The sequence below is a fragment of the Oncorhynchus mykiss genome, chromosome 22, assembly GCF_013265735.2.
Source record: "Oncorhynchus mykiss isolate Arlee chromosome 22, USDA_OmykA_1.1, whole genome shotgun sequence".
Taxonomy (NCBI): Eukaryota; Metazoa; Chordata; class Actinopteri; order Salmoniformes; family Salmonidae; genus Oncorhynchus; species Oncorhynchus mykiss.
This window is the reverse complement of record NC_048586.1, coordinates 638,800-650,232: the sequence shown is the minus strand read 5'-3', so window position 1 is coordinate 650,232 and position 11,433 is coordinate 638,800. Positions and strand designations below refer to the sequence as shown.

Below are 11,433 nucleotides of genomic sequence, written 5' to 3'. Positions count from 1 at the left end.
ACTACTGTGGAATTAAGTAGAAAATACATTATTTGGTAAAGCAAGCCTCTAATGAATGAATTACGCTGTAAAATAATACAATAATGTGCTGCCGTGTCTATACGCTGTTGTATTAACTTTATGGATCACAAAGTGGAGTCTGATGGGGGTTAATTTAACATTGTCATGCAAATTGAGACAGGGAGGAATGCTTTGATTGCCTAGTCTCGCACAGATAAATAACCCAAATTCATTACAACACCATTATTACTACAGGAATTTGCATTTGTCAGCTCGGCAGAGATGTGGTCTTAGTAGGCTAATAATGCAAGTTATTTCAGGTCAATATAGGCTCTGTAGAAGTTCTAGTACACAAAATAAAGTAGAAATACATGTATGTCTATTACTCTTGGACATTCAAAATCATCTCTTACATAAATCAACTCTATTTATTTTTTAACAAGACTGGATTCAGAAAACAACACTGAAGGTTACCAGTCAGTGGCAGGGAACCATGGTGACTGGTCTATGAAATAACTGAAAGGTGGCATGTATACAATGAGTGTATAAAACATTATGAACACCTGTTTTTCCATGACATAGACTGACCAGGTGAATCCAGGTGAAAGTTATGGTCCCTTGTTGGTGTCACTAAGTCCACTTCTAATCAGTGAAGGGGAGGATACAGGTTAAAGAAGGATTTTTAAACATTGAGACAGTTGAGACGTGGATTGTGTATGTGTGCCATTCAGAGGGTGAATGGGCAAGACAAAATATTCAAGTTCCTTTGAATGGGGTATGGTAGTAGGTGCCAGGTGCACCGGTTTGTGTCAAGACCTGCAACACTGCTGGGTGGAAAATACTCAACAGTTTCCCGTATGAATCAAGTGCATGCGTATGTTTACATATTGGTTGGTTGAATTTACATATCAATAAGGTGTTATGCCATTGGTCATGCTTGCAGATAGGAGATTGTGAACGTCAATTCTTCCCAGTCTGATATTGCTATACAAGCAGTAGGTCACGTTCTGAAATACTCTATCCTATTTTCATATTTACAATGTGTCTGGGTTCACTATGTACATTTCTAGATAGATAGATAGATAGACTGAGTAAACCAAACATTAGGAACACCTTCCTAATATTGAGTTGCACCCACCCTTTTGCCCTCAGAACAGCCTCAATTATTCATGGTATGGACTCTACAAGGTGTTGAAAGCGTTCCACAGGGATGCTGGCCCATGTTGACTCCAATACTTCCCACAGTTGTGTCAAGTTGACTGTATGTTTTGTTTATTCCATGTGTAACTCTGTGTTGTTGTATGTGTCGAATTGCTACGCTTTATCTTGGCCAGGTCGCAGTTTCAAATGAGAACTCTTTCTCAACTAGCCTACCTGGTTAAATAAAGGTGTTCTCAACTAGCCTACCTGGTTAAATAAAGGTGTTCTCAACTAGCCTACCTGGTTAAATAAAGGTGTTCTCAACTAGCCTACCTGGTTAAATAAAGGTGAAATAAAAAATAAAATAAAATAATAAAAAGTTGTCTGGATGTACTTTGGATTGTGGACCATTCTTGATACACACGAGAAACTATTGAGCATGAAAAACCAGCAGCGTTGCAGTTCTTGACGCCTGGAACCTACTACCATACCCCGTTCAAAGGCAAATACATCCTTTGTCTTGCCCATTCACCCTCTGAATGGCACACATACACAATCCTTGTCTCAAGGCTTAAAAATCCTCCTTTAATCCGTCTTCTCTCCTTCATCTACACTGATTGAAGTGGATTTAACAAGTGACATCAATAAGGGGTCATAGCTTTCACCTGGATTCACCTGGTCAGTCTATGTCATGGAAAGAGCAGGTATCCTTAATGTTTTGTATAATTTGTATATATATATATATGTGTGTGTGTGTGTGTGTGTGTGTGTGTGTGTGTGTGTGTGTGTGTGTGTGTGTGTGTGTGTGTGTGTGTGTGTGTGTGTGTGTGTGTGTGTGTGTGTGTGTGTTACCTGTTAGATATTGAGGGCTTCCTGGGGTGTGGTTTTGTATGTTATTGCTGTAAGAGCAAGTTAGCTAGCATTCCCTATTTGTAATGGTCGCATTAGCTCCCTGCTAATTCACAGTTATTTCCATGCTAAAAGACAAATCACTAATCTACAGCAATCAACATATGGTTGTCCGGCACATCTAATGTGCTCCTTTGTGTCTATCTTCAGAATAAACACCAATCTGGGATCGCTGGCTGGACAGTCCTTTTTTTACAAAACACAACTCAAGAGATTTATCAAGTATGACCCGTCTTCTTGTCTTCATGGGACATCTGTTACATGTGCGTGTGTGTAAAATGTCATTAAATTCATTCATTCAATAGCCATCTCCACAAGGAAAATTAACATATGATAACATCCGGAATTCTAGGTTAGTGTGTATTGACCTATAGTCTGTGGCTATTTCCCATTAAATATGTAAAGAGATTTTAAATAATGACATTGAATAATATATGCTGGAGACAATGTCAAAGATCAAATATGCAGGCCCTATTCTCTTTGTGGAAATTATGAGATGTCTATTTACACGAGTAAACACAAAACAGTAATTTTCTGTTGGCAGTGGGTGGGCTCAGGTGGTGACCATATTAACATTTTAGTCCCGACAGAACACATACTCGTTATAACTCGTCCAGATTTTATCCTCGTTTGGGTCATTGCTGGTGTAGGCGCATGTGCCCGTGGAGCTACAAGCCACCAAGTGAAAGCCAACCTCGGTCAGCTTGTCAAACGCCTGCTCAAGGAAATTGAATTTCAGGTAGTAACGGGACGTATACTTCTCCGGTGGCCGGTCGGGGTCCCTGCTCTCATTCAAAGTGTCCCCGAACACTTCTTTGGCAAGGGAAGTTTTCCCGCACACCGTGATGCGCGCCACTCTCCTGAACTTGGCATCGGTTTGGATATCTCTCCCTATATTGTACGATCCCCGGTATCCAATTGTGATGTAGCCCGACTTTCTGGACTCCAGAGACTGGGAGCGAGCGCTGCTCATTGCAGTCATCATGCGCAAAGTTTCCATGCCAACGCCTGAGGACCCGGTGCCGCACTGAAGCGCACCCTCCTCGGTGTCGCTCTGGCAAATCTCCTCGTTGATGGAGTTCTCTTTGCTCATGCTGGGGCTCAGGCGCTTGGACAGGTCCCGCAGCTGGAAAAACTCAGCCTCCCTCTGCAGCCGGCTTTTCTCGGGGAAATAATCAGGCAGCACCAGGTTGAGGTCCCGCAGGTAGTCTAAAATATAACGGAACAAGAAACCGTCCCTGTCCAAGAAGTAGCGCCCTTTGCCGTCTCGCGCCAGGTCCTTTGGAGCCTTCTTGCTAAACATGGTCCAGAGGAGCGAGTCTGGAACGGCGACCAAAGTTATGTGCCGTGTCACATACACCTGTCCCCCGACATTCAGTTCAATTATCTCAGAGAATGAGGACCCAGACTCGGCTCGATTTGAGCTCCCCCACTCGGTGTCCGTCATTGCCATCTTTACGCGCAGTTCTGTGTACGGTCACCGACTGGAATCGCTATAATAATGAGACAGAAAGTCTAGCGGCTTGTTTATGTAATGCTGTGCTTGCGGGGGGAGGAGAGAGTAGACAGCTGATTTGAATGATGACTGTTAACTCTTTAGACCTACAGTAGGCCTAGTCTATGACTGCATTCTATGACAATGGTGAGACTAGGGGAGACAGGACCCAATGGGCACAGATATCAGTTTAAAGTTTAGTTTTGATTTAAATTTGATTTAATCTAACATGAATTCAATGTCAAATCAACAACAAATGTCACCATGTCATTGGATTTAGGTTAAACGTTGGTGGAAAACAAGACAAAATACCTGTATGTTGATGACTTTTTGCAAATCCAATTAGTTTTACACGTTGATTCAACATCCTCTTATTGATTTTGGGGGTTGAAATGACATGGAAACAAAGTGATTCAACCAGTTTTTGCTCAGTGGGGATATTGTACCATCGTGTTCTCTATTAGCCTAGATCAGTCATGTTACAAGAAAGGTACATTGAATAAGGCATACATTTAAAGGGACAATATTTTTTTGCAGGTTATTGGCATTTTGGCTTTTAAAGGCAATGTTCCCACGTTTGCAGAGATCCTATTCACAGTATATATCATCTCAATTAAAAATGTCTGTTAAAAGCATCAATGCCGAGGCTATAACCCGTGATTGGCCTGAATCCCGGCCTAGGTCAGGTCACCATAGAAAATGTTTGGATCACAATATTGATTTTAATCCACAGTCTGACATATTTGTACCTGTGAAAAATAGCCTAATTTTTTATTCGTTTGCCTATCTGTTATTCTGAACATAACTGCAATATTTTACTGTAATAGACTACACTCTAATACTTTTCTGTAATTTCAACAGTAAAACACTTTAGAATGCATCCTGATCGGTTGCATCACCAACTGGTATGGTAACTGTTCTGCATCTGACCGTAAGAGGGTAGTACGTACGGCCCAGTACATCACTGGGGCCAAGCTTCTTGCCATCCAGGACCTATATACTAGGCGGTGTCAGAGGAAAGCCCAAAAAATTGTCAGAGACTCCAGTCACCCAAGTCATAGACTGTTCTCTCTGCTACCACACGGCAAGCGGTACCGTAGCACCAAGTCTAGGACCAAAAGGCTCCTTAACAGCTTCTAGCCCAAGCCATAAGACTGCTGAACAATTCATCAAATATCAAATCAAATCAAATTTATTTATATAGCCCTTCGTACATCAGCTGATATCTCAAAGTGCTGTACAGAAACCCAGCCTAAAACCCCAAACAGCAAGCAATGCAGGTGTAGCCACCGGACTATTTACATTGACCCCCCCATTTGCTTTGTACACTGCTGCTACTTGCTGTTTATTATCTATGCATAGTAGAGGTCAACCGATTAATCGGAATGGGCGATTAATTAGGGCCGATTTCAAGTTTTCATAACAATCGGAAATCTGCATTTTTGGACACTGATTTATTTAAATTTCATTTCTTTTAATATATATATATTTTTTTACACCTTTATTTATCCTTTATTTAACTAGGCAAGTCAGTTATGAACACGTTCTTATTTTCAATGACGGCCTAGGAACGGTGGGTTAACTGCCTTGTTCAGGGGCAGAATGACAGATTTTTACCTTGTCAGCTCGGGGATTCAATCTTGCAATCTTACAGTTAACTAGTCCAACGCTCTATCCACCTGATTACATTGCACTCCACGAGGAGCCTGCCTGTTACGCGAATGCAGTAAGAAGCCAAGGTAAGTTGCTAGCTAGCATTAAACTTATCTGATAAAACACAATCAATCAATCATAATCACTACACATGGTTGATGATATTACTAGTTTATCTAGCATGTCCTGAGTTGCATATAATTGATGCGGTGCGTATTCGCGAAAAAGGACTGTCGTTGCTTCAACGTGTACCTAACCATAAGCATCAATGCCTTTCTTAAAATCAATACACAAGTATATATTTTTAAACCTGCATATTTAGTTAATATTGCCTGCTAACCTGGCTTGTGAACTCTGTGAAGACAATTTCTTCCTAACAAAGACAGCCAACTTCGCCAAACGGGGGATGATTTAACAAAAGCGCATTTGCGAAAAAAGCACAATCGTTGCACGACTGTACCTAACCATAAACATCAATGCCTTTCTTAAAATCAATACACAGAAGTATATATTTCTAAACCTGCATATTTTGCTAAAATAAACCAGGTTAGCAGGCAATATTAACCAGGTGAAATTGTGTCACTTCTCTTGCGTTTATTGCACACAGAGTCAGTGTATATGCAACAGTTTGGGCCGCCTAATTTGCCAGACTTTTACGTAATTATGACATAACATTGAAGGTTGTGCAATGTAACAGGAATATTTAGACTTATGGATGCCATCCGTTAGATAAAATAAGGAACGGTTCCGTATTTCACTGAAAGAATAAACGTCTTGTTTTCGAAATGATAGTTTCCGGATTCGACCATATTAATGACCTAAGGCTCGTATTTCTGTGTGTTATTATGTTATAACTAAGTCTATGATTTGATAGAGCAGTCTGACTGAGCGATAGTAGGCACCAGCAGGCTCATAAACATTCATTCAAACAGCACTTTAGTACGTTTTGCCAGCAGCTCGTTGCTGTGCTTCAAGCATTGAGCTGTTTTTGACTTCAAGCCTATCAACTCCCGAGATTAGGCTGGTGTAACCGATGTGAAATGGCTAGCTAATAGCGTTTCAAAAGTCACTCGCTCCGAGACTTGGAGTAATTGTTCCCCTTGCTCTGCAAGGGCCGCGGCTTTTGTGAAGCGATGGGTAATGCTGCTTCGAGGGTGGCTGTTGTCGATGTGTTCCTGGTTCGAGCCCAGGTAGGGGGCGAGGAGAGGGAAGGAAGCTATACTGTTACACTGGCAATACTACTACGGGCCTACAAGAACATCCAATTGTCAAAGGTATATGAAATACAAATCGTATAGAGAGAAATTGTCCTATAATTCCTATAATAACTACAACCTAAAACTTCTTGCCTGGGAATATTGAAGACTCATGTTAAAAGGAACAACCAGCTTTCATATGTTCTCATGTTCTGAGCAAGGAACTTAAACGTTAGCTTTTTACATGGCACGTATTGCACTTTTACTTTCTTCTCCAAAACTTTGTTTTAGCATTATTTAAACCAAATTGAACATGTTTCATAATTTATTTGAGGCTAAATTGATTTTTATTGATGTATTATATTCAGTTAAATAAGTGTTCATTCAGTAATGTTGTAAATGTCATTATTACACATCACATTTTTTTAAATCGTCCGATTAATCGGTATTGGCTTTTTTTGGTTCTCCAATAATTGGTATCAGCAATGAAAAATCATAATCGGTCGACCTCTAATGCATAGTCACTTCACACCTACCTACATGTACAAATTACCTCGACTAACCTGTACCCCTGCACATTGATACAGTACCGGTACCCCCTGTATATAACCTCGTTATTGTTATTTTATAGTGTTGCTTTTTATTATTGATTTTACTTTAGTTCATTTGGTAAATATTGTCTGAACTATTTCTTGAACTGCACTGTTGGGCTTGTAATTAAGATTTCACGCTAAGGTATAAACTTGTATTGTATTCGCTCGCACATGTGACAAATAAAGTTTGATTTGATTTTGATTTGAAAATACCGTAAATGTGTTTTACATCATTAATGCTGTAGATTGCACTGCACTGTGGGTAAAATGCTGAAAAATACTGTTATTAACTGTAATTGAAGGCATCCTGTAAAAATTACTCTAACATACAATACTGTATTTCTTATGCTTACTGTAGATTCTGTAGATTCAAATTATCAGTTTTAGACACCAACCTCATGCTGTCTGGTGAGACATATGAAGCTCAGACTATTTTAGTAAATATCTTCTTGAAGTGGCAGTGAAGAGGAAAAATATTTTCAGCAGATGCTGGGTAGGTACCTTGACTTGTTTATAAGTATCTTTATTGTTAGCGAACATTGATAGTTTATCATGCCTCCCTCAGAGAGAGACACACAGCTTCATGTGAGATCTTACATCTTTCAACATGGTTTTTACAAAAGTATAGATTTGGAGTTAGATAACTTGGATTTCTCTGCAGGTACATACGGTTGAAGTCGGAAGTTTACATGCACTTAGGTTGGAGTCATTCAAACTCGTTGTTCAACCACTCCACACATTTCTGGTTAAGTCGGTAAGGACATGTACTTTGCGCTTGACACAAGTCATTTTTCCAACAATTGTTTGCAGACAGATTATTTTACTGTATCACAATTCCAGTGGGTCAGAAGTTTACATACACTAAGTTGACTGTGCCTTTAAACAGCTTGCAACATTCCAGAAAATGATGTCATGGCTTTAGAAGCTTCTGATAGGCTAATTGACAAATAGAGTCAATTGGAGGTGTACCTTTGGATGTATTTCAAGGCCTACCTTCAAACTCAGTGCCTCTTTGCTTGACATCATGGGAAAGTCAAAAGAAATCAGCCAAAACCTCAGAAAAAAATTGTAGACACCCACAAGTCTGGTTCATCCTTGGGAACAATTTCCAAACGCCTGAAGGTACCATGTTCATCTGTACAAACAATAGTACGCAAGTATAAAAAACGTGGGACCATGCAGCCGTCATACCGCTCAGGAAGGAGATGTGTTCTGTCTCCTAGAGATTAACGTACTTTGGTGCGAAAAGGGCAAATCAATCCCAGAACAACAGCAAAGGACCCTATGAAGATTCTGGAGGAAACAGGTACAAAAGTATCTCTATCCACAGTAAAATGAGTCCTATATCAACATAACCTGAAAAACCGGTCAGCAAGAAAGATACCACTGCTCCAAAACAGTCATAAAAAAAGCCAGACTACGGTTTGCAATTGCACATGGGGACAAAGATTGTACTTGTTGGAGAAATGTCCTCTGGTCTGATTAAACAAAAATAGAACTGTTTGGCCATAATGACCATCATTATGTTTGGAGGAAAACGGGGGAGGCTTTTAAGCCAAAGAACACTATCCCAACCGTGAAGTACGGAGGTGGCAGCATCATGTTGTGGGGGTGCTTTGCTGCAGGAGGGACTGGTGCACTTCACAAAATACATGGCATCATAAGGGTAGAAAATGATGTGGATATATTGAAGCAATATCTCAAGACATCAGTCAGGAAGTTAAAGCTTGGTTAAAAATGGGTCTTCCAAATGGACATTGACCCCAACCATACATCCAAAGTGGCAAAATGGCTTAAGGACAACAAAGTCACGGTATTGGCGTGGCCATCACAAAGCCCTGACCTCAATCCTATAGAAATTTTGTGGGCAGAACTGAAAAAGCGTGTGCGAGCAAGGAGGTCCACAAACCTGACTCCGTTACACCAGTTCTGTCAGGAGGAATGGGACAAAATTCACCCAACGTATTGTGGGAATCTTATTGAAGGCTACCTGAAATGTTTGACCTAAGTTAAACAATTTAAAGGCAATGCTACCGAATACTAATTGAGTGTATGTAAACTTCTGACCCACTCGGAATGTGATGAAATAAATACAATCTGAAATAAATAATTCTCTCTACTATTATTCTGACATTTCACATTCTTAAAATAAGTGGTGATCCTAACTGACCTAAGGCAGGGAATTTTTATTAGGATTAAATGTCAGGAATTGTGTTAAATGTTAAATGTATTTGGCTAAGGTGTATGTAAACTTCTGACTTCAACTGTATATAAATCACCAATCACCATCAATCTAAAAATAAACTTACTCTCCACATCATGGCCTTCGCTCCGGATCAGAACTCCAAACCTACAACCTAATTTTGTCCAACATTAACCGGAGAGATTACTGCTTCCAAGGTTTTATTTTTCCAAGTTATACAGAGGGTGCTCTAGCAAACAAACAGCAGAGACCTGAGGACACCATCCAAACTGGAACTGAGCTCCCAGGCTTGAAAGGACAGACCAGATACACACTCAATTAGCACTAAGGTGTGAAGTAAAGGGCTTTGGGCCCAACAAGTGTCATGAGTCTTTGAAGCTTCCTCTGAAACCTGCCTCCTGCTGTTCAAAGACCAATCACTGGCATTTTCTACAAGAAATCTGCCTCCAGAAATAAAACCATCTTCCAAGTGGGTCATCTTCCAACCTACTCCCATTGCCTGCTGCACTGCTGCTTGGATTCCACCTGGCGATCTGTTCACCATCTGCCCTGGTCTGTCTCCCCCTGTCTGGTACAGGTACCCCCACCACACTCACCCCTCTCTCCCTGGTCTGTCTCCCCCTGTCTGGTACAGGTACCCCCACCACACTCACCCCTCTCTCTCTGGTCTGTCTCCCCCTGTCTGGTACAGGTACCCCCACCACGCTCACCCCTCTCTCCCTGGTCTGTCTGCCCCTGTCTGGTACAGGTACCCCACCACACTCACCCCTCTCTCCCTGGTCTGTCTCCCCCTGTCTGGTACAGGTACCCCACCACACTCACCACACTCTCCCCTCTCTGTTCACCGTCTGCCCTGGCCTGTCTTCCCCTGTTTGGAACAGGTACATCCACCACACTCACCCCTCTCTCCCGAGCTTTCACTCGGCTCCAGCACAGACTCTGAACTTACAATGACTAGCCCCAAGTTGTTATATATTTCGTTTTTTTTCTTGTGCATTTTGCTATTTGCCTCATGACTCCTGCATACTTTGTTGACTACAAACTTTCTTTACCCAATCGTGGGACAGACTATGTTTGTTCCCACACTCAGGACTCTATTGGTTACAGAGACTTTTGGCATGCCATCCATTTCTAACCACCTCTCGCCGGCTTTGTTGTCACGACTTTCGCCGAAGTCGGTCCCTCTCCTTGTTCGGGTGGCGTTCGGCTGTCGACGTCACCGGCCTTCTAGCCATCGCCGATCCACTTTTCATTTTCCATTTGGTTTGTCTTTGTCTTACACACCTGGTTTCAATTCCCCAATTAATTGTTCACTATTTAACCCTCTGTTCCCCCATGTCTGTTTGTGAGTAATTGTTTGTATGCAATACGGTCCGTTATGTGGGCTCGATTTATTGTGTTGTATTTGTCTGTTTTTGAGTAAATTACGTGTATTCATATCTGCTGTCCTGCGCCTGACTCCTCTACACACGCTATACACAGACCTCATTACAGAATTACTCACCAGGAATGGAGTCAGCAGGAGCAGACGCCCTCCCTGTGGCGAGAGAGGAGCGCGTCCAGCAATGTCTGGGCACCATATTGCAATGTCTGGGCTCCGCCATGGATCGCGTGCTGCAGACGATGGATCTTTGGGAGAGAGGAAGAGGTCGTCCAGCGACTCCACCAGCCCCACTACAGCAGGCCCCACTGTCCATCCCTCCTTCACCCGGCTACACACAGACCTCATTACATTTGTATTCATGTTGCCTGATGAAATTGCTGTACAATAAGATCTTGTTGCCATCTGATGCACATTCAGATGTCATAAATAAACACTGCAGAGCTCTCCCTGTCCTATGCCGTGCCTTGATTGTATTACTGTTGATGATATCTGGAAATGTGCATGTATACCCTTGCCCATCTATTGTTACTAGCCCCAATTCTGACTTGTGCTCTGATATCTGCTACACTGATTTCTGCTCTCGTAAAAGCCTGAGTTTTCTGCACATTAACACTAGAAGCTTATTACCTAAAATGGATCAATTGAAAATGTGGGTTCCAATTCAGATGTGTTACTGAGACGTGGTTAAGGAATAATGTTTTGACTACTGAGGTTAACCTTTCTGGTTATAACCTTTTTCAGCAAGACAGATCTTCCAGAGATGGGGGAGTGGCAATCTTTACCAAGGATCACCTTCAGTTCCTGGTTGTCTCTACCAAGTCTGTCCCCAAACAATTTGATTTGCTGGTTTTAAGCATTAA

The 11,433-nt window shown here is 41.6% G+C and overlaps 1 protein-coding gene across 1 annotated transcript; it reads right to left on the bottom strand.

Moving 5' to 3' along the window:
• Positions 1-1,942: 1,942 nt before the first annotated feature.
• Positions 1,943-3,533, bottom strand: kctd12.1 (potassium channel tetramerisation domain containing 12.1). The gene has a single exon (XM_021578611.2). The coding sequence runs from the start codon at positions 3,500-3,502 to the stop codon at positions 2,627-2,629; it is 876 nt and encodes a 291-aa protein (XP_021434286.2). The 5' UTR covers positions 3,503-3,533; the 3' UTR covers positions 1,943-2,626.
• Between the last annotated feature and the right edge of the window lie 7,900 nt (positions 3,534-11,433).